The 24,407-nt window shown below is 38.6% G+C and overlaps 1 protein-coding gene across 7 annotated transcripts in view; it reads right to left on the reverse strand.

Annotated features, from left to right (window-relative positions):
* Positions 1 to 24,407, reverse strand: part of LOC145454980 (dedicator of cytokinesis protein 9-like) — a 112,221-nt gene that overhangs the window by 50,678 nt on the left and 37,136 nt on the right. For all 7 annotated transcript variants that reach the window (XM_080332919.1, XM_080332921.1, XM_080332916.1 and 4 more), the window contains exons 19-24: positions 6,432 to 6,608; positions 5,658 to 5,849; positions 4,784 to 4,977; positions 1,465 to 1,564; positions 764 to 901; positions 469 to 583 (exon numbers count right to left, since the gene is read on the reverse strand). In XM_080332919.1, the coding sequence (XP_080189045.1) occupies positions 469 to 583; positions 764 to 901; positions 1,465 to 1,564; positions 4,784 to 4,977; positions 5,658 to 5,849; positions 6,432 to 6,608 (916 nt within the window). The remainder of the gene's footprint in view (positions 1 to 468; positions 584 to 763; positions 902 to 1,464; positions 1,565 to 4,783; positions 4,978 to 5,657; positions 5,850 to 6,431; positions 6,609 to 24,407) is intronic.

Below are 24,407 nucleotides of genomic sequence, written 5' to 3' on the forward strand. Positions count from 1 at the left end.
ATTTAGAAGATGAAAAAACCATGTCCGGAAAAATGTGCGAAAAAATTAGAGTGACAAAATCGTGTCCATTGTTTGTATTGGTGAATCTTGGAAAAAATGATGTCTCGAAAAATGTGCATAAAATTAGAGTGAAAAAAAAGCGTTTGCATTATTTATATCGGCGTATTTTGAACAAAAAATCTATGTCTAAGTAAACTGCGAGAAAAGTTCGAGCAAAAAGTAGGTTTATTGTTTGTATCGGAATATTTGAAAAAAGTGAAAAAAGTCTGCTCGTAGTTTGCATGGGCATGTTTTGAAAAGGAACCTACGTCAGTAAAATTTGTTTATATCGGCGTATTTTGAAATAAAAAATGTGCAAAACATTCAACAAAAAGTGTGTGTTCCTTGTTTGTTTCGGCTTATTTTGAAAAAATCTATGTCTACAAAAATATGCAAATAATTTCAAGCGAAAAAAATTCTGGGCCGTACCAGTTCCTTGGGTGTTCCTTTTCTTCGGAGCAACTTGAAAGGGGAGGTTGAGCGGGATGTAATGCTCGTGCTCGCAAATCACGCGAAGAAAGTCAAACTTGAATTCGAACAAAACCTGAACGGAAATTCATTTTGTTGAGTACTTCTAATACACGCTCCTTGCCGCTACGAGTTAATTGGTCAACGAAAATTATAGTTTCGATACTATTTTCCACTGTGGAAGCCTTGAAACCTCTTTGTTCGTATCGTAACATACGAAACCTATTTGCCTTGCCCAGCCCTGCCAGCTACAAACCTGGTTATCGCCGGCCGAAAATTCTTCCATATAGTGGTTGATCAGTTTGAATACAAAGCCTCTGTCCACGTAGGTGAAGCAAGATTTGACAAACGACGCCAAGCTACGGTTTGCACTGCACACTTCCGCGTAGTTTGTCTGAAAATATCAACACATTAGTTACCATTCAGAGGTGATCAAAAGAACTATTTTTGCTACTCGCATAGAAGTAGAAGTAATAACGTAAATTTTTGCTTAAGTACGAGTAGAAGTAGCAATCTCAAAAATATGTCAAAACGACTTCCTGTAAATCCAGAAAACGAGCACTCTGTAAAGCAGTGAAGTAAACAGTTTCAAAGAGCTATGAAAAATGACCGATGACACTACAATGAGATCGATTTTTCACAAGTATATACAGTAGGGTTGTTCAAAAATAACTTTTTTCCAGGATTCCTGGGATTCACTGATTACATTGTTAGGTTGCCTAGAAAACGCTGCACACCAAATTCGTTTCGATTCCAACTGGTAGATGTGAACGCACAGGAGTTTGAAAATTTTGAATTTATTATAAATATATTTTCAAAAATTTGTTCAAAATTTTACTGCCAACCAAGTGAAATTGTTCGGTTGTCTACAAAAACGATGCAACACAAAATTGACGCAATTCCAGCCCGTGGAAGCAGAGATCTACGATCAGAAAGCAATGGACTACATCTACATACCTCCCATTTTTTCCTAATGTGAGTCACCGTCGTGGTGAGAAGGCTCTGAATGGCGTGCTGAAAAGACACTGGAAAGCGTTCATTTCTTCTCTGCTTCAATCTGAAATAAATTACATATTCAGCTGTGAGGAATGCAAGTAGAAAATGGATTGGACCCAAATTCAACTTAAGACCCCTCATGAAAATCAAGCTTTTGCCACAAGGGGTCGGTAGTGGGTCGACAGCATTTACCAATGCAAACCAGACATGGGGTAATCGCGATTAGTAATCGTAATCGATTACGACGATTACAGCATTTTCAAGTAATCGTAATCGCAATCGATTACATTCGAAAAAATTCCGAAGTAATCGTAATCGTAATCGACTACTTCCCATATCTAATCGATTTCTTTGTGAAAGAACGATTACTTTTTATTTGTACAAGGACTATGACATAAACTGAACATTCGTGAACAATGAAGAGATATTATACCAGGCTCGTGATAGCACAAACGTCTGATTTTCAAATGCCATTGCTCATTATTACGTCAGAAGTAGCCTATTAGCTTTGCTAGTCATTGCGTAAAAAGTATCCACAGCAAATAGATATATTCGATGTACGTAGGCTACATTAGTCTGATCGTAAGAACACCCGCCGTGCTGTATATCAGGTTATCAAAACACGTTTCACACGCCAGTTCCTCGCAGCAGGATAATTAACACCACTCTGCCTAGTTTAAAATAGTAACTTGTGTAATGTGTATTAATGTTTGGTTATGCTTATAGTTAAACGCAGTTTGACTCATGCTGCTTGGCGAGCAGTAGGCCTCGTACGTAGGTACGTACACCGGACAAAGATTTGAAATTTTGTACTCGTCAAATAAAACATTACGGTTTCCACAACGAAGCATCGAAAATCAACAGCTGCATCATAACCGAGCCGTTTTTGCCGTTTCTCGTAACGGCAGCTCGCAGTACATTATCTGCATTAAGTTGAATGCAGAATTTTATGAATGAGAATCTTATTCTCATATGACTGTACTTGAAACGAGCGCCAATCCTCATTTCACAATTCTTTACTCAACATTGGGACCTGCCGTCATAGCCATGAGCTTATATATCATGTTAGCGTGGGTTGTAGCTAGAATCAGGGCCAAAGCAGCAACTCGTCCCCCAGTCCAAACGTTGGTCTTTGGCCCTCATAGGGTGATAATTTCAAGTTGAAGTCTGAGTTTCGTCAATAATATTGGTAATCGCATTTTATTATTATTAATTTTTAATCCTCTCTCTGCCCCGATGTTCAGATTTACCTGTAGAGCTGGGGGCACGTAATTCATAATTATAACGTCTGGTATCTTGTTTTACTTTAGTGTATGTTGTTAATTCGTGACCTCCGGTCTGTGATATAATCAAAAGATATTGTTGTATCCCAAACCTAGCAGACTAAAAGAAAAACTTTCCTGAAACGCAGACACAAATTGTCATGTCTTTGATGCTCTGTGGGTGCCCGGGTGGCATTTTCATTGTGGGCTCAGATTGGAAGGACCGTGGACTATTAGTCACGCCCACCCAGCGTGGCTATTGACATTGGACACATACGCTAAGTTTCGGCCAAGGTCTTTCTTTAGTAGCACACTTCGTGAAGTCGCGTCTTGGTCGAAATTGCATATGTCTTTTGGCGTGTCGTGGCACGGTATTGACTGGAACCTAAATTCCTATTACTATAAACTAGGGTTGCATTTAAAACAAAAATCAATTTAAAGTAAACATGTTTGAATCATGTTTTTTGAGCCATGACGTCACGAATGTGTATTGACATTGACATTAAAAAATAGAGGGTAAATATAGCTCCTTTGACGAAATATCTGTCGTATAACTGTTGAACCGACTATTTTGAGGGTTTCAACCATCCCATATCGATGTACGTCGGCTAAATCGGGTGGTTACTGTCCATATAGGCTCATTCAACATGCTTTATGAAAAGTATTTACACAATTATGGCATAATTTTACAACCTAAAAAAACACATTTTTACAAACATGTTTTAAACAAATTGTTTTAAACAACCATTTGTTTTAAATGCAGCCCTACTATAAATAATGTAGGCTATGCTTTTTTTTTTGTTGAGGGGAAGACGTATGCATTTCAAAATCAAGCTTATCTAGAGAGAATTTTCAAGTCAATTTAATCTCTCGAAAATACTCAATAATTTATGTTGGTCTACGAAGTACTTTGAGTCATCTTCGATCTCGCTCCTCACCCTATTGTGAAATTTGGGGTGCGGCAGTCAAGGACCTGGCAAGAATGCAAATCGTTGGGGGCGATAGATCGTCCTATATAAAAATGGGCAATAGGTAGGCTCCATTATGATGCAACAAGCAAATGACGCATCATTTTTAAACGAAGTTTGTTATCTCATTAGGCCTTTTCAGCGCAATCCATATATTGTCTTCCAATATAACTTCTAAGATGCAAAATAAATGTAATCGTGAGTAATCGTGATTACTTTTCCAATGTAATCGTAATCGTAATCGACTACTTCCTGATTTTGCTGTAATCGTAATCGTAATCGTAATCGCGTCATTCGGAAGTAATCGTAATCGCAATCGATTACATTCATGAAGTAATCACCCCATGTCTGATGCAAACAATGCGAGCCAGACATTAACCACTGGTGATTGTGTCATAAGCTTGAAGTAGTAAAAAATAACTTTATTAGATCAAATTTTACTGGTTACTAGATACAATTGTAAGGTTGCCCGCGAAAAATGCTGCACGCCGATTTAGGCTCAACTCCAACCTGTAGAATGATTGCTGCTAGAGGTGAAGGTATTGGATTTATTTTAAAGAATTTTTTTTTCAAATTTCATTGGATAACCCATGAAATTGTTGGCTAACGATGCATAACAAATTTAGCTTAGTTTCAACCAGTAGAAGCGAAGTTATTGAAGTAGTAAATTTTGGATTTGAAAAAAAAAAATATATTTACGGTGGGTAGTTTTACATTAAGCAATGATTTCTCAAAATTTTTTATATTAGAAATAGAATTACTAAATTTGTAAATACTTGGAAATTGAATTACATTACGAATTAGAAAGAAATATACCAAAAATCAAATTCAGTTCCTTCTCGTAGTCATGAGAATGGCAAATGTCTGTACGACACAGTTTTTATGTATCATTTTCACGAAAACCAAAATTTAGATTTGAATTAAATGAGGGCGTAGAAACATTTCACAAATTATATTAGTATTTGATTATGGGCATTTTGCTATAATTAATCTAATTAGACAGTTAGAATTATCTAATAATCTAAGTCTACGCATACCACAAAAACTTACTTCTGAGCCATGATCAAATGTTGAGCCATGCTCTTGGAGACGATCTCAACGAAGAACGACAGATGTCTCAAGATGTGGTTTGAAGTCAAAAAGTCAGTTTGGCTGGGACGCAAAAGCTCCATCATGCTCGTCACCAATTCTTCATGTACCGTGAAACTTTTGTAATCTTGCCAAGGCTCCGTTACGAACATGTACTGAAATAGTAATAAAATTGCATGCGCCATTCGCCCATTCCCTTTACAGGGATTCAAACTTCCAAATCGGGGGTTAAATAACAAATTAAGGAGACTAGCACCTACAAAATTTGAAAAAGCATCAAAATTTTAAATTCCTTTTTTGTCAGAAATATTAACATGCTACCGTTATGGCCTTATCTCACCAAAAGAAATGAGTGAAAATTGCAAAATTTCAGTATTTTTTTTGCTGCCAAAATGTTTAATAGTGATTTTTCTTTGCACACCGTAAAATTTCGTTGTGTCGCTTCATCACAAACCGAAAATTTTTACGAAGCTTTTGACGTTTTTTAAAGCTAACATCGAGATCTATATTGTGCTAATTTATGTTTGGTCTGGTTTACAGAACTTCATAGCAAACTTCTGAAAAAGAGAGAATTTTGAAATTTCAAAACTAAATTTCTCCAAGATGAGTCGCACATAATCATTCAAATTTTAGCAACATGTAGGACTGTCCTATTACTTCCTAAAACAGGCGCTAGATGGATGAGAAGCATCAAGATTTTGAGGTACAGTCTTTGGCGTATCGGAGCACTATATCTCTTGTTAAATCCAAATTCCGTGGGCTAGGAACTACAATTTGGGATATTTTGTTTACAGCATAGCGAGATAGTGCCGCCCCCTTAAAAGTTAACACTCACTTTGATGTACTGCTTCAGTAGGTCCTGGTGGTTGTTGCTCTTGTGGCAAACCACGACAATATGTACGAGAGACTTGACGCAATTGGCTTTCACGTCGCGAGACGGTTTTCGAGAAGCCAGAAGGCGAAAAAGTTGATTCAAGACGGTGGGCAAGAATTGGATCAGCGCGTTCTCTTCTGCGGCCAGTATTGTCTGAAAATGCAATATTCTCAATATTATTCTCAAAATTCTCAATACAAGGTGAGCAATTTGGGTTGATCATCGTCTCTGTCGTTTCTTACCATTTATATACGCGAGGGTTGTTCAAAAATAACTTTTTTCCAGATTCAGGGATTCCCTGATTAAATTGTTAGTTTGCCTGAAAAACGCTGCACACCAAATTTGGCTCAATTCCAACTGCCCCTGCTACATGTGAACGCACCAGAGCATGAAAATTTTGAATCCATCATAAAAAAAAATATTTAAAAGAAATTTAAAATTTTACTGTCAACCAGGGTTGTAACCAAGTCACAAAGCTCCGAGTCACAAGTCAATCTCACTTTTATAGTTTTGACTCGAGTCAAGTTGAGCCACTTTCAATTCACCACCGAGTCAAGTTCGAGTCCTAGTCATGGAGCAGAGGTTCGAGTCCGCTGTCCGAGTCATGTTATTATGACTCGAGTCCGAGTCCAAGGCACTGTGTTGACTGCTCGGTTTCCAGTTAAAGTCTTGTTAAACCCACTTTTACGCCTATGTTTGGTGGTCTCATAAAAGGCTGATATCAATACAACCCACCTTTAAGTTTATCACCAGCTCTGCGTCTTGAGCCGTGCCGTTGAGAGATTTCTGACAGCAATCGAAGAACTTGTGAATGTACTGGTCGTTCGTGTAGACGCTGGAGATGAGTTTGGTGCTGAAACGGAACAACGGTTTTCCTCCATCCACCCATTTCAACTCTGAGCCAGGATGAACCTGAAAATAAGGACGATTGATTATTATTTTCGAACATGGTAAATTAGATTAGAATTGAAGCCGTAGAAGAAGCAATTTCCAAATAAATGGAAAGTATTCTAGGTCTGGTTTACCTATATAACTGTCAAGTAGAAGTACAAGTAGTCTTTGAAGTAACCTTTTGAGAAGTAAGTCGGCGATCGTAAATTTTGTTCGTTAAATTGATGCATACCTATCCAAGAACTCGTTTTTACTTTGCAAAATCAAGATTGAAAAAATCACGTAGTTTAACCAGTAAAGTTGATGGAAAACTATTTTAAAACTAATTTTTAATCTGCAAAATCAAAATTTTAAAAAATGAGCTGTTTCACCCATAAAGGCCAAGCAAACCATTCCAAAAACTAATTTTTACTTTGCAAAATCAAGATTGCAAAAAGTCAGTAGTTTCACCTGTTGAGGTGACGGAAAACTATCCCAAAACTGCTTTCAAATTTACAAAATCCAAAGCACACAGATAAAATATTTTTGGTGCAAAATCCGATAATGAGAGGAGGAAGTAGTCTTTAAGCACATCCACTTAACGTGCAAGTACGCAATGTCTATCAAATATTCCGAAAAAGTACAAGTATTTCGTTACCACCTGTGCAAACTCAAATGGGCCGTTTCTCAATCAAGCAATAGTAAACGATTATGCGTCAATTCGAATGAAATCGTCGAGATAAAATTACCATCGCCCCAACAAATTGCGACCATGCTCTCAAGCAGGAAGCAATATCGGTTAGAAAGGTCGCGTGTTTCGAACGCCCGATTCTCGGCGCAAAATCGCAGCAAAGATTCCTCAAATATATTCAACTAATCAACATTCCAATGTGTCACATTCACCGGAAAACTGTAGCATCGTTATTTGCTAAACAGACGTCGGTGTAGCGTCGGAAAGTTGCATTACTTACGACAACCGTGCCAAGAGTTACAATATGTCTCAATTTGGAAGTCAAGATTACTAAACGACCTTTTCAAACTGACAAATCGTATCCTCGCCTTCGAAAAGTACCTGCACGCAACTCATTCGGACCGTTAAAACCAACGCCAAAATATGGTCTGTCGCGAAATAAATGAATGTATGAAGAGCTTTTTGGAGGTACATAATTTCAATGCACTGGTATTGAATGATATATTGGTATTGAAATGAACCCGAATACTTTCGGTTAGCATTCGTCAGGGTTAATCGTCAGCAACTAGTAGAGAAGTCTAGTTTAAATATTCGCGTGTATTTCAGTAGGAATATATTACTCAATTGTCCAAAGGTGACGTCATATTTTGTGATACGATTGTTGATATACAATGTTTTTTGAATTCTCTACTAGTTATTGACGGTTACCCCTAACGAGTGCCGACCGAAAATATTCGGGTTTGCTTCAATATCAATATACTATTCAATTGTATATTGAAGTTCTGTACCACAAAGAGTCTTTAAATGAATATAACGATACTAATATCGGAAAGATAGGGCGAGAGAGGTTAAAAGTCCCGCACAGCGATGATTACGAAGATAGGTCTCGCTGACCCGAAGTCATGTTCTAGCAGCACGTTACCAATGACGCGCGTTTCGATAATCTCTGAGTCACGCCAATTCGCGGGGTGTTAGCGCATTAAAAGTGTCAATAACTCAACGCTACAAGCGCGTGTCTTGAAAGATGGGTATTTCGGTGACGGAGAGAAGCGGCTAGATTTCACGAGCGAGTGTGGGAAAACACTATGAGGGGTGAGGTTAATACGGCGGATTTGAGCCGTCGGCTGAATGCTGTAAGCGTTTTGTTTAAAAATTTCACCTGTTTCTGTATGTGACAGTTGTCACATGTCCATGTATGGGTGATATTTACCGGACTAACGGACATTCATTTCGTTCGTTTATGATTATATTCATCGATTCGAAGCACCGCAAGATTGCGATACACTGAAAAGATAAGAAGGTGCCGAACGGACTTGGAGTGCATTATTTCAGCAGCTTTGGACAATTAGTTAATTCTAGTTGTCTGGCGAGGCAAATTACAACGAAATGCCGGCAATCTAATTCCAATGTAATTTGTGAAACGTTCCTACGCTCTAGTTTTAATCCTAACCTAATTTCTGGTTCTCCTGAAATGCTACAGGAGAACTGTATAGTGCGAAACAAGCCAGGCTCTAATTTGCTGATAAAAACTTCATTTTTGTTGTGGTTCTTTCCAATTCCGAATCTAATTCCATTTCAAGATTTTGCGAATTCAGTCATTACAATTGCGATCAAATTTGAAAAAAAAACGCGTGCAAGAAGCCTTTGGCAGTTTCTACCACGCAGGTGATTTCACAAACAGCGATTTCACAAACAAAACAAACAGCTCCCAACACCCTTTGTGACGTATCGAAAGTGAAGCTTGCGCGCACAAACTGTCGTTTCCGAGACACCCACCAAAACCAGTACGCTGCGGAATTGCGTGCAAGCCGAACAAGATCAAGTGGCGATCGTTTCCTGCCCGTGAGTTGCTCTGACAGGCTAGAGTTATTTCTGTAGCGATATTTACTAATGGCGACGCGCTACCGGTACAGACGATCGGTCTGCCTGTTGCGAAATACGCTAGGTCAGTGGTCGGTGGCAACAAATACGGTGTACAGCTCGCTCTGGTGCAGCGGCGACCCAAAATTATATCATGTGCGACCCATACTTTAAGAACCCTTAAAGAGGGAAACATTTGCGTCACAGTACCTTGTATATGTGAGTCTGTAGCGATGGAATTTACTACTATCTTCGTGTCTCGTGCTAATCGAACCGTTATTACGAAAATGATGCTTGTTCAATGTTCAGAGAAAGAAAGCAGAAAGCCAATTTTGCGTTATTTTCCCCGCGTATCGCAGGCTCAGACGGGCCGATGCACTGCATGCCTCCCACTACACCCGATTTCGAATCAGACGTAATGATTATAGTGCGCATATATATCAATTCACTACGGCCGGTGCGAGTCAAATTTATAGTGAAAGCTACGATTAGTGGTGCGTCGCAAGTCAAACAAGTTTTTTACAATTGCGTCGCAACTACAAAATTCAGGGAGACAATGCACTTGAATTTCCTATTATATTCATTTGAATTATTCCACGTCAGAAAAAGTAACAATTATTTACGATTTTCATCCGCACAAGTAAGCATTGAGCTAATCAATATTGAATTGAATAATATATTGATATTGATATTGAAATGAACCCGGATATTTTCGGCCGACACTCGTCAGGGGTAATCGTCGGTAACTAGTAGAGAATTGGAAAGAACATTGTAACATCAACCATCGTATCATATTGGATATGGAATAAGCATTTCAAAAGGGCTGGGTTGCATTTGCAAAATTTTGCCAGCCTCCAAGCTAAAAAGGTTAAGGTTGAAATCACAGCTGATCTCGTTTAATCGGACCATCAAGGTTAAACGAAGCCTAATCGAATGTGCTTCAATTTCTAGCCGGTCGAGTTGTCTAAATGTTATTACAGTAGCGCGCAGAAGGACGGATTTCTGGGAGAAATTCACCGTTAGGTCAACATTCCATTCCTAAATCGGCATGAGCCAAAGCTGTCTGGCTTTGTTATCAATGGAGGTCCTCCCGCGGGATCCCAGCGATACCAGCCCGTCAACTAACACAAACATGCGTTAAAACTAGTTCTATACCAATACCGAGAAAACCATTACCGAGAATCGACAATACCGAGAATGCCATTAACGAGAATGGGCATTACCGAGAATGGCCAATGTCGACAATTTAACTTACTGAGACAGACGTTGAGAATTTATACCCGAGAATGGACAACGAATGTGTCAACGCTGTGATGCACAATTGCACATACACACGACCTGTACATATGCCTGACATTGCATTCTCGGTAATGTACATTCTCGGTAGTGACCATTCTCGGTAATGGCTTTATCGGTATTGACCGGACACGGTTATAACTGCATATCAGTTATAACACAGTTCATGACAACTAAAAACCAAATTTGCCGTCTCGAGATTTTGACTATTTCGTGATCGATACACCAATTTCAGGTACCCAATTTTGCTTCAACACCTTTCCAATGGGTGGAAATGAGTAAAACACACCAATTCTTATGAAGAGATATCCCAGGTAGGTAGTGCACTGCGAATCACTGTGCCTATGGCTCTGATGATGTAGGCTACCATATTTTGAGATCCGTAAAGGACACTTTTCACAGGCTGCAGGACGAGAAAACGGGCGATTTTTATATTTATACAGCTGCTTTCATTGGGTTGACTAGAAAAAAAAGTGATTTTTCCAACTCGACTCCAGAGACATCCGTCTTTCGTCAGTTCAGCCATCATTTCGCGTCATTCGTGCTCTTTTTGGGCATTTTAGGCTAAAAAGGGGGGACAAATTGCCAAAAAGAAGGACATACGGGCGGAGGGCAAATCCATCTACAAAATAGCGACCATTGCGTGTGGTAAACCTAAATTACGAGGCGTTTGGGTGGCGCCAAGCTCGAGCGCTGCGGCCGCCGAATAGTTGAGGATGACACTGTCAACATACAGTCCTGCTGTTACGTCGTGCGCCGACTTGAAATCTCACAATCTCGATTCTGTGTGATAGCGCGGTGTTTGAACAGAGCGAACGTGACTCTGCGCTGATGCCGGGAATCTCCGGTGTACGAAAACCGCGCTACAAAGGACGACGATTCGCGAATATGTTCAGTGTTCACTGTAGTTAAGTTTCAAAAGACAACCCGAGCTCGCGACAGTCATCACAAAAGAATATATATCCGCAGACTCGGACAATTAGACATTTCTAGTTCTATAACTGGACTTTTCAGAGCGAAATTCCGGATCCTATAATAATTCAATCTCTGCTCTTTCTGAAAACGCTACAGGAGCTCAGAAAAACCAGACATTTGATTAGAACTAAAATCAGAGCATAGAAGGATTTCACAAATTAGATTATCGGCATTTCACACTAATTAGTCTAATTCGAGAGCAACAATTATCTAGTCGCCCAAGTCTGCACAGATATTCGCCTTTCTCGTGCTTATAAGAATGACCTCTGGTTTAATATGAACTGAACGAGAATTTTGTTACATTTTTATTACCGAATTTAATGCAATTTCCAAGTTTTTTTCAATCTGTAGCAATAATTTTCTTTTTAATCCAATTCGGAAGAACTAAACATTTTTCAGTGTTCAGACTATGTTTGCACAGTCCAGACGTGACTCTGCGCCGATGCCGGGAATCACGATCGCCACAAAGAACGACCCGGAAGAGCAAATTCACGAATCGCCTCGAAGATTACGCCCCTAAAGATAACCCAAACCCGCCGCAATCATAACAAACAAACTATGTCGGGGAGGTTAGCAGTCAGGCTTTGGTACGCAAGTCGTTTTGAGTGGGACAGCAAATATGTTACACAATTCTGCCCGGCTATAAATACCATATCAGACCAATCTGACCTTTGCGCACGACAATGCGTCCTGTGTACATATGGTGTAAATGGAGTGGATTACAGAACATTAATGGCATCGTAAGCTTTAAAAACAACTTGATATCGTAAACGCCTTGTACGTTCCGCTGGGAAAATCGGGGCAATCGAGTATGATTTCAGATCTCGAATAAGCACCGTGTCAAACTTGAACGCTGTTGATATTATAACAGCAACATTAATAACATAATCTATTATAGAGCACCGCATAAACCAATATATTGTCCTCGTACGCCAAGGGTTTCACACAAGGGCTAGCGAAAATGTTATTGATCACGAAGGTTGATTCTGAAAGTTGATCTTGGCGTCCGAACATATATTTCGCGTCACTCGCGTTTTTATTAGGATATCTCGTTTCGTGAAGGTTTGAGAAGCACAGACAAAAATTTTGATATGATTTTGATATATTTGCACCTGCCCGGGAGAAATTATCAAACGTAATTAGATTTCCCCCAACAATGACGGAAACATAACGATAATCTGGCTGGGAAGCGAAAGAACAAATTGAATTTTACGCAAAACCCCGTCTACGCGTAACCCCCGCTGGGCGCCGAGAAACAGCAAAAATAAAACTATAACCGGGTTTACGAAAGCAGACTTGAGAAACTAGATAATCTTAATTGTCTAATTAGAGTAATTGGAACGATATGGCGATAATGTAATTCTAATCCAATTTGTGAATAGTTTATATGCTATCATAATAATTATAATTGAATTTTTGGTTGTTCTGGAAACGCTAAAGAGAACTGTATAGTGCGAAACGAGCCAAGCTTGCTGTACAGAAATCTGCCGTTCTCGCGCTTATGAGAGCAACTTCGATTTTCTTTGTCTTTATTTTTAATAAGGAATTCAATTTTATTTTTACGTTTTTGCGAATTAAGAAATTATAAATTTAATCTAATTTGGAAAATGAAAATTTTCTGGTCTCATTCATGAAGAGTGTAACGGATTTGTTGCGTTACGTGAGTCTCGTACTGTTTAAAATTAAGGCACTTTATGATATTAGTCCAGTAGATTACGAATGGCTATCGTTATAAAAAAGACAGTCACCAAGTCTGCCTGTTTCCCTTGGCACGAATCAAATGTCGATCTCGGCCGAGCCAAATGTTTTGACAGGCGGTATGCGATGTGATTTTTCGGCACGGTCGCGCGTTATCGTCCGTAAAACCATCGTTAACGTTTCAGAGCGTTTGTCGCAAAATATTCGATCCCTATTTCTTCGCGCGCATTCCTAAAATACGCGCGCCAAACATGGAGCGCCGAATGACATTCTCGGGATAAACGCAATTGAATCGCGAGCCCTTTACACAAAATCATCGAATCGGGTAAATACATATTGATAGATATTTATAGATATATTGAGGGTGGTGCGAACCCCTGAAAGGGTTTGGTTCGTGTAAGCAGGAATTTTTATATAGACTCGACACCTAAGTAACTAGCTAGTTGTCTAATTAAAATAAATGCCGCTTAAGCTAATTCTAATGCAATTTGTGAAAGTCCTTATGCTGTCATTTGAATTCAAATCTGGTTTTTCGTTTTATGAATATGCTAGAAGAGGACTGTATCGTTCAAACGAGCCAAGTTTGGCGTACAGACATTTGCCATTTGACATTTGCTTACGAGAACGAACCGGATGTGACGCGAACTCGACTTGAATTTTGTGGTATTTATGATACGGAATTGAGTTAAATTCCCAAGCTTTTGCGAATGAAGGAATTCCAATTCTGATCTAATTTGCAAAAAAATGCCCAGCCATCATTCTAATTCTAGTCCAATTTGGAGAAAAAAAAACTGTAGCTAAAATTCTAATTCTAGTCTAATTTGAAATAAAACTGTAGCTATAATTCTAATTCTAGTCTAATTTGTAAAAATACTGTAGCTATAATTCTAATTCAAGTATAATTTGCCAAAAACAATTGCTAAAAATTCTAATTATAGTATAATTTGAAATGAAACTGTAGCTATAATTCTAATCCTAGTCTAATTTGGAAAATACGATGTAGCTGTCATTCTAATTCTAGTCCAATTCGGAAAAAAACTGTGGCTAAAATTCTAATTCTAGTATAATTTGGAATAAAACTGTAGAATTTGGAATGAAACTATGTAGCCATGATTCTAATTATAATTTAATTTGAAAAAATAATGTCTCGCTACATTCTAATTCTAGTCTAATTAGGAAAGGAGTATGTAACATAGCTATAATTCTAATTCTAGTGTAATTTGCAAAAAACTATGTAGCCATGATTCTAATTATAATTTAATTTGAAAAAACAATGTCTCGCTGCATTCTAATTCTAGTCTTATTAGGAAAGGAGTATGTAACGTAGCTATAATTCTAATTCTAGTGTAATTTGCAAGAAACTGTGCAATTACAATTTTAAGTATAATTTGGTCTGGATAAGCTGACAATTTTCAAGTTTCCTAACTACGGGCTCCTATTACACCGGTAATTACACCGCGGACCAGTCACATTTAAATTCATGAATAGCGGGAATGTCATCGATCAAAACCGTATGCAAGGGCAGAGCCTGTCGAGTCGGGAGACATTCCATCTATTTCAGCAAAGCGAATAGTTTCCAATCGAAAATTATGAACTATGAAGCGCACCCGATGAACGTGAATGATGGAGTGTACGCATACTTTGCAATACTCGCGAAAAAGATATTGTGGATATCGCATTCTTCAGGGCAAGGCCCGCGTAATCTCGCGAGGCAGATCGTTTTTACGTCAGCAGACGCGTGAGTAACTGAGTATGGAAGATTTCCGCTCCCAAGACAAGATTTGCAGAACTGTAAAATTCTCAGATTTCCCAAATTTGAAGAGAATTAGAATTATAGCCACACAGTGTTTTCCAAATGAGATTACAATTAGAATTACTAAATTCGCGAAACCATGTGCAATAGTCCACCAGTCCACCAGTCAGACCCGAATGCCGATAGGCAATTGAATTACGTGCTGAGGCATCGCACCGATATTTCACCAATGATATTATTCCGAGGCTTACAGAGGATTTGAAGGTCAGACACGAGATGACGAAAGCTATATTGGCGTTAAATACTCCAAGTTACGATCTAATTGCTGCTACACTAAACCGATCCATCTGTTCACTCTTAAACAGTTGACCTATGGCTATCATAAAGTCATTTCTAGCGGAAATGGCACCGTTTCCTCATGCCTTGTAAATGTAAACGCGAAAATGACACTGAACCCGTAAGCAAGGCTTGGCGAGTGCCCGAGCGATCTATTCTCAATCGAGTGGCACTTATTATGACGTCAAAATAGTATGAATGTTGATAGGTAACTTTTATGCGAGCACAAAGAATACTAAGCCAGTTCTGCATCACGTTAAATATAATTTGATATTTTTCTCGAGCGTACCTATTTCATTGCACTTTGTGGACATGCTCTGGGTTAATCACGACTCCACGGATATGTTATTTCCACTATCTAGCTTTTTATTACATGTTTCGTATGCTGCGATACATCCAATCGATGTTTCAAGGCTCCCACAGTGGATCGCTAAAGCGTGTACTGCTCAAATCATTATACGCTTTGGCGAAAGTCAATATTATGTATAGTTACCGTGATCGTGTCCGATATTCATGAGAATTCGCGAAAATCGTAAAATCTACGCGTCTGAGCAAACACGATCAAAATCAAAAGATAATAATCTGACGGGATGGCATACGTCGCGGGAATATAAAAATTTACACGATATTTGCAGGCAGTTAGAGACGGCGCCTGTGCTTGATATAGAAGACTTGGACGTCTAGATAATTCTATCACAGTGGTTCTCACCTCAAACTGGGGGGCGTGAAAGCGTCTGAAGGGGGTGCGAAGCCGGGGTCAACTGAAAAAAATGTTCGCGTTTCGAGCGATTTCGTATTTCGGAATCCTCTTATCAACAGTCATAGCATTCCATGCCATCAAACTATCCGTTGGGATTGCCAGCATTCTGGTTGCATTCTGCGACATGACGATAACGGGGGAGCGAAATATTCCACTATCATAAAAGGGGCGTGTTTAAAAAAAGTTTGAGAACCGCTGAGATGCGAAATGCAAGTAAACTAATTCTAATCCTAATCAAATTTGGACAAAAAGGTGTGGTTATAATTCTAATTCAAATGTAATTTAGAAAATTGTGTAGTTCTAATTCTAATTCTAATCTAATTTAGAAAAAGAAGTATGTACCAGTAACAATTTAAATTTTAATCTAATATGGAAAAACTGTGAAGCTATCATTCTAGAATCTAGATCTACTATGATTTGAGAAAAACCGTGGTTACAATCCTAATTCTAAATCAAATTTGAAAAAAAAAATGTGTTGTTATAATTCTAATAGACTTTGTAGCAGCTGAATATTAATTCGTGGCACTACGCTGCGTGCTAGGTGATTTGGTTGCTCTGTGATGAAGCCAATCGTAGTTTCGAGGCTTCGATGGCGGAAAGATATTGTAGAAACGGTAATTCCCGCTGGTACAATACTCCTTTCACGAAAGGAGCGTATGTACTACCCAAGAATATCGACTTTCAATACTCAATTCGAATCAATGCAATCAATATCGCCATCCAATTCTCAGGCCTACTTGACAGCGGTCGTAGCCAGGCCAAGCAACGTGACGTTCAGCACCCGAGAAAAAAAACTGCGTGCGAGAGAGTATAAAACCAAACTGTGCTCGAATAATTTGTAGTAAAGCTGTGAGAAGCTAAGGAAGGTGGATTTGACAGAACTTGCAATTTGACAGCCAATTTATTATGATCACAAGGCTCGCGGATGAACGGTAATAATCGGCTGTCGTAAATGCCTAGCCTTTTCGGAAATCGACAAAAAACTTGAATCCTTGCGGCTCAAACTTGTGAATTGCGGAGAACAATACATTCATATTAGGTCAGATGGGTTTGGGCAAGAAAAGGTGGAATAATTTAGTACGTAAAAGGTTATTACTTCTCCCTGAAAGATGTAAAGGACTATGGAGGTTAAGTTACCATGCGCGGCGTGTCTTTTGGATGGTCATTTCGCGCTCAAAGGTAGCGGTTTGAGATGAGGTTTAGTGGGGCTTACCGGCGCATCTCCGTAATACCATTGAACGAGCTTTAGGTAAGGCCGAGCATAGCGATTCGTTTTTTCGAGTACAGCACTGAAATTATACCCTCTTGCCAACTAAAAGTTAGTTTATCAGCTAGAATTATAATTTCGATACTAGTAGGTGTTTTCCACTGTGGAAGTCTTCAAGCCTCAATTGGTCGTATTGCAACGTACGACACATGTAGTGCTAAGCTATGCGTGTTAGTAGAAATGACATATCTGTCTCAATCAACCCATATTGTCAAAACGTGTAATCAAAGGCCAAAAAATACCGAACAATCTACACTGTGATGCAGAACGGGCATAATACATTCTTTATAATCGCACAAAATAGTACATATTACTTGAAATTTCCGCAACATTTACACTGTCATGACTTCGTAATGGGTGATACCCGAGCTTTATTCAAGAACACACAATTAATGAGAGTCGATTCACCAGGTCTTGGCTGTCTTTGCCATTTTTAAGCCAAAATACAGACAGTTTGGCATGAATTCGGATGTAAAACCGTACGTGTGACGTATATGAAGCGTTTATATAGTCGATGGGAGTTGAAAAGGTTGATAAAGGTTTAAAAGTTATTAGTTTCTGTTCCTGCCACACATCGTATGCCGCACGGATAAAACATCCCTCCGTCAATACCAGACTTATCAATAAGAAACACGATGTACGTGATATTGACCAGAAGTGTGTACGCAACAGCGTTCGTATTTGACTAGCGCGATCGTACACGATTCTCTGCCAACGCTGATTATTTCACAGAATCACAGCGGTGCGCGGTGTTGGTTAAGTCTATCGCGGTAAACACGTCTGAAAAAATCGGAAATGATGCACAGTGCACACTCGCCCCTTTCGGGTCGCATTCAAATTAATGTGTATTTTGAAGTCATGTCCTAGTCAGATGATCGTGTATTAGGTAATCATTGCTTTAATATAATCATTAGTCCCCAAATACTCTTTCCTGCTACTGATACTGTATGAGTGCCTGATTGTTGTGTGCAATACATGCTAACATTCCAGATAGCGAAAGCCTATGAAAATACAGTGTTTCTACAGCTTTTTGGAGGTACGGAACTGCCATTTACAATTGAATAGTACATGTATAATTGCATATTGATATTTGAATAAACCCGAATATTTTCGACTGACACTCGTCAGGGGTAATCGTCAGCAACTAGTATACGCAAATATCCATTGTCCAGCCCTTGATAAATCTGCTGATATTCCAGTTAGTGAAAGCCTACGAAACCTGAGTCTTGCGTGTAAGGGTGCGACGTAAATGTCAGGCCTTTGATATATCTGGGCTAACCGGAAGGTAGAAATAGTAGGGTAGCCCGATTCAGTGATCCCAGCTCTCAAGACTCGAGATACAAGGCGGTAAAATTGAACAATATATTGATATTTGAAGAGCTTCTTGGAGGCACAGAACTTCAATATATACAATTGGATAGTAGGCCTATATACGTATTCGTATTGAAATAAACCTGAATATTTTCGGCTGACACTCGTCAGCTGTAATCGTCAGCAACTAGTAGAGAATTGGAAAAGAACATTGTGTATCAACAATCGTATCACAGAATATTGATATTGATAGAGGAATAAACCCGAATATTTGCCGCCAATGATAGCTAGGGGTAATCAAGTGTATTTCAATACTAATGTATTATTCAATTGTATATTGAGGTCCTGTGCCTTCAAGAGTGTATTCAAGTAGATAAAAAGTTAATCCTTTGCGATAAACTACGATTTTATGCACATCGCGCCGCACTTCCCCACAGGTAGCCGTAAATTTGACACGCATCTTCCCGTGCAGTGATTCTGACCGCGCACAATTTGAAGGCGACGGTCGCCATAAAAAGCCGTCAGACAGCGGCTGAATAAATGTTTGGCCGGAGCAAACTTGAAACAATGCCCGCGCAGAAACAAAGGCTAACGTCAAGACCCGTTTCCGACAGCGCCGGGCTGCAATCAGACAGTACCCGCACAGCAACAGATGCCTATTAACAGTTCGGCCGGTATAGCGGATATCGCAGTGAATGCAGACGAGGCTAATGAGACGAATAGAATTGAATAGTATATGGATATTGAACTGAGCCTGAATATTTTCGCGAATTAAATATTTCTAGGCTAATTTAATCCGAAAAATGTGTAGCTATGATTCTAATTATAATGTAATTTCGAGAAAAAAAACTGTAGCTGTAATTCTAATTCTAATCTAATTCGAGTAAGATATGAAGCTATAATTCTAATTTCATCTAATTTGGAAAACACCGTGTAGTTTAAATTATAATTATAGTATACTTTTGTGAAAACTATGCAGCTATAATTCTAATTATAATCTAATTTGAAACAGTTGGACATTTTGTAGTTGGTCAAGTGTGGCTAGTGGCTACAGGCCAGTCGTACATTTCACAGATTCTGTAACAATTGAATTCATGTCGAAAATGATTTGTCACAAGCTACATTTGCACTTAGCCGTCTACGGCTGTCGTTTGGCGCGATTTAAATTCCGCAACAATTCACATAAGGTGCATTAAGTCATCCCGTACGTCAACACAAGGTATCCCGCGAACGTAATGACACGAACGACAGCCCCGTGGGGTTTGTTGGTCGCGCGCGGTCTCATTATTCTGCAATCAGAACTTTCGTAACCCGACCTTGGAATTTACCAAACCCAGCAGAGGCTTGGAACGCGTAACGTGTAATCTCGGAAATGTTAGGCTAATCCATAGACATTACGCGAGCTGTCCACACTTAGGTAATCGACGGTTCGTAGGTGCAAAAGCGTGGGTCAGGTTCAATTGTTGGTAGCAAAGTTAGAAAGTTAGAACATTTTCAGCTTTTAGATTAGAGTTATAATTATAACTACAAAGTATTTTTCCAAATAAGATTAAAATTAGACTTATGTCTACTCAGTATTTTTCCAAATCAGAATTATAGCTGGTTTTTTCCACACTAGGCCTGCATTAGAATGAGAATTACTGAATTCGCGAAAACTTGTAAAATGAATCGCTTTTTCCCAAATCAGATTAGAATTAAAATTACATCTACACAGCAGTATTTCGAATTAGATTCGAATTAGAATTATCGCTACAAAGTTTTGTCCAAATTAGATTCGAATTAGAATGATATTTACACCGTTTTTTTTTCTTCAAATTAGATTAGAAATAGAATTATATCTACAGTTTTTCCAAAATTAGATTAGAATTGGAATTATAGCTACATATAGTCTTCCAAATTAGATTATAAGTAAAATTACTGATATCGAAAATACTTGCAAGATGAATGAAGTCCATATCAAATCATAGATCTTCTCATATAGCAATGTATTAAATGTGTAATGGGGTAAGGTTTTGGTTTTATGACTATAGGCGCAAATAAGCCAAAGGCTTACAGATTAGCGTACGGGTTCGCCAGGTTTGTAAAGATTAAAAATCACTGAAGTAGAATAATGTTTTTGTCAGAAAATTATTACGGATCATTAAACTAAACGCGTTTCGTCAAGTCACTCGAATTACCATGACCACGGGTCGCCATCATCCCCAAATCGGATTACAGGTATAAAATTATTATTTTTGATATCCGAAGCAATTTCAGGACACCCAAGCATTCTCCAAATGCCGAAACATGTCGATCTTACAGCGACGGGATAGATCGCGTGCGAAATGTACAACGTTAAACGGCGTCTGTGATGTCAGTATTGCTTTCAAGCCAAACCGCTGTGACTGTACAATTGAACTTGAGCCTCGATGAAAGGTATTCAACTCATTTCAACTTGAAACGTTTCCCTGCCTTTTACTTCAAAATAGTTTGTTCAAATCGTAAAATATATTCTTGGAGGTACAGAACTTCAATATACTATTGAATAATATATAGTGATATTGAAATAAACCCGAATATTTTCGACTGGCACTCGTCAGGTGTAATCGTCAGCAGCTGTAGAGAATTCAACAGAACTTTTTATATCACAATATCGTACCGATAGAATGATTTGTAATAGGCATGCTAGATTGTGTGATACATCTACATTGATTTTCGCCCCACACGGATTAAATTTACATCGTTTTTCTTGGCACATAGCATTCACGTTTCCTTGATATTGACCAACGCAATAAGCTTTGCACCGCCCCTTGTAAATAACGCAATGAATTCCTACACTTACATCGCTTCATTATCGAAGTGTTGAATGGAGAAAAACTATTTTGTTGGATTGCAAAGACATCGGAAAACACATATTGGAAAGTTGAATAATGTAAAGATTGTGAATAGAGTCAATAGTCGGCCTGTAAAGTGATATCGAAATGGGATATATTGGAACTTTAAACAGGTTGTGAAATCAGGAATTTCGTAAGGTGTGAGGATTGTGTGAATGAAGATATATTGATAGCGAAATGAATCCGAATATTCGAACATTGTTTATCAACAAGCGTATCACCAGATTAATAGAAGATTGGTGATACGATTGTTGATATACATTGTTCTTATCAGTTTTCTACTAGTGGCTACAGATTACCCCGGCGCTAATTCCGTTCTATTTGAAAAAAAAATTACCAGCGAAAATTCTAATTCTAGTCTAATTTGTAAAAACTGCAGCTATAATTTTAATCTAATTTGAAAAAAAAAACGCGTACGGTAGCTACAATTCTAATTCTAGTCTAATTTGGAAAAAACTGAAAATTCCCTAGTATTCCAAATCATGACGAGTGCCAGCCGAAAATATTCGGGTTCATTTCAATAACAGTCAATCGTATATTGAAGTTCCCTACATCCGAGAGTCTCTGTAAGGATTGTGTGAACCAGCACATACTATTACGGCACGATTCCGAACATCAGCACAAAATAAAGTGATACTGTGAACGCAATGTGTCGTCACCACGCCATTAACGAAACGATACCCATTTTACGCAAGAAAACATTCGATCAGTAACTATGTATTACGCCATTAACGCCGTACGCGATACATCCTATTAGAGGTTTAGCGGACTTGTCTTTCGCGCGTTGGCTTGACATTGAAGGTGAGATATCCGCGTCTTTCGAAGACACCGCGGCGTCTAATGACAGAGGCTGAATTTCAACAAGTTATTCATTGAAAGAGATTACTGCGCTGCGACGAACTGGGGTTTAGAGACATTGTCGAGTGATGGTGTCTAGATCGTGAATGGCTTCAGCCAAGTGGGGTTGTGGTGTTAGGCGTATTTTAGCAGAGATTGCAAGTATATTAGCTATACGCATTCTTTAGATCAGTAAATACAGGACGCACTATATATAGAGCTCGTAATTATTTACTAAAAACTCTAGACCAGGGTTTTTAACCTATGGCACAGTATCGCGGGCCATAGAGCCTGCATGGTATACATTATACAGCCAGACTTTGGACAACTCGATGACAGTAGTTATCCAATTACATTAACTAGAGCGAAATGCCTGTAATTTAATTGTAATTTAATTTATAGTTTCCATGAAAATCCTACAGGAGAACTGTACAGTAGGGCTCTTCAAAAATTATTTTTCTTCTCAAATCGCACTGGCTACTTGATACAATTGTTAGGTTACCTAATTTAAACCTACACACCAAATTTGGTTCAATTCCAACCAGTAGCCGCATTGCTACAGGAGAAGAAAGTTTCTATTTATTATATAAAATTAGGGAACAAAAAAATTTGAAAATTTTCTGTTCACCCCATGAAAGTGTTAGGTTGTCTTCGAAACGATATTCACCAAATTTGGTTGAATTCCAACCAGTGGAAGCGGAGTTATTGCCGTCGAAAAATTTGGATTTGAATAAAATAGTATTTACGGTGGGCACCACTTTAATAAATAATTAAAGAATTGGTCACCGTAAATACTATTTTATTCATAATCCATCTCCTGTCAATTTCAATTTGATTATTTATTGCGTTATTCATTTGGTGGGCCATGAGAAAAATGGTCGAAAACGCGCGTTCTTGACAGAGCCGGACGATTCATTACGAGTAGAACTGTAGCTACAGTTTTGTTTACGAATTACGTTATAATTAGCATTACTGAATTTGCAAAAAACTTTGAAATTAATAAGAATGGCGAATGTCTGCACGCCAAGTTCTCATGGTGCATTTTCAGGAAATCCAGACAATATACCAGAATTAAAATGCGAGCAAAGACATTTCGATCAAATTAGTCTAATTATACAACTAGAATTATTTAGTTCTATCTACGACCAGGCCTGCTGAAATTCAGAACTTCACTATACCGCATCAAGGCAAACTTTGCAAGCGTTCAAGGTTCGGTTATCCGTCAAAATTACATGTGAAAGCCGGCCCACTTATCGTCCCATCTTTCCTGCTGTGCTTTTGTGAGCAATTCTTGGCATTCTCGACACTCCCGTGTGGTCTCGGCAACTTAAATACGAGTGTCTTTAAATCAACAATACCAAAGCTTCCACTTTCATCGTAAGCACCGTGTTTGGTCTGGATTTGTTAAAGTTTGAATGAAATTGAACATCGAAGTTATGTTTCAAGTATTTGAACTAGGAATGACTTACAGTCGCACTGGTAATTCCCTTGAAACTTGGCGCACGATGCTATCGCGGGATTAACTAGCGGTATTTCGGCAGACAGTTATTAAACCAGTGGGTCATAAGCTCTACTGGCGAATCCTTACAAGGGTTGCTCACAACCAAAAATCCGATTTTTGGGGCTGTTTGATTAATGTTAGGTTGGCTAAAAACGTTGAACGCCAAATTTTACTCAATTCCAACTAGTAGTTGCGATTTATTCAAAAAAAAATCTTTGGCAAATTTTACTGCTAACCCCATGAAATTGTTGACAACAGTATAATACGAAACGAGCTAAGCTTGCTGTGCAGACATTTGCCATTTTCGTGATCATACCAACGAGCTATGATTTGATACTGAAGGAAGTTCATTCAATGTCCGAGTTTTCGTGAATTCAGTAATTCTAATTCTAATTTGTGAAAAAAATTGTAGCTATCATTCTAATTTTAATCTAATTTGTGAAATAACTGTAACTGTAATTCTGATTCGGAAAAATACAATTTCTATCTGTAATTCTAATTCTAATCTTATTTGGAGAGGTTCGGGCAATCAGTTAGTGTGAACCAAAGTTAAGAAACTTTGTATTAAACAGACAGGGATGCCATTACCAGCACAAAAATTATCCGACTGCAATGCTGTGTAAAGGTCGGTCGCGATGTAGCCTTTGCCCCGTATTTGACTTATATCGATCCGTGTTTACATT

The sequence above is a fragment of the Botryllus schlosseri genome, chromosome 14 (assembly GCF_051294905.1).
Source record: "Botryllus schlosseri isolate E-star chromosome 14, Bs_hap1, whole genome shotgun sequence".
In the NCBI taxonomy this organism is placed as follows: Eukaryota; Metazoa; Chordata; class Ascidiacea; order Stolidobranchia; family Styelidae; genus Botryllus; species Botryllus schlosseri.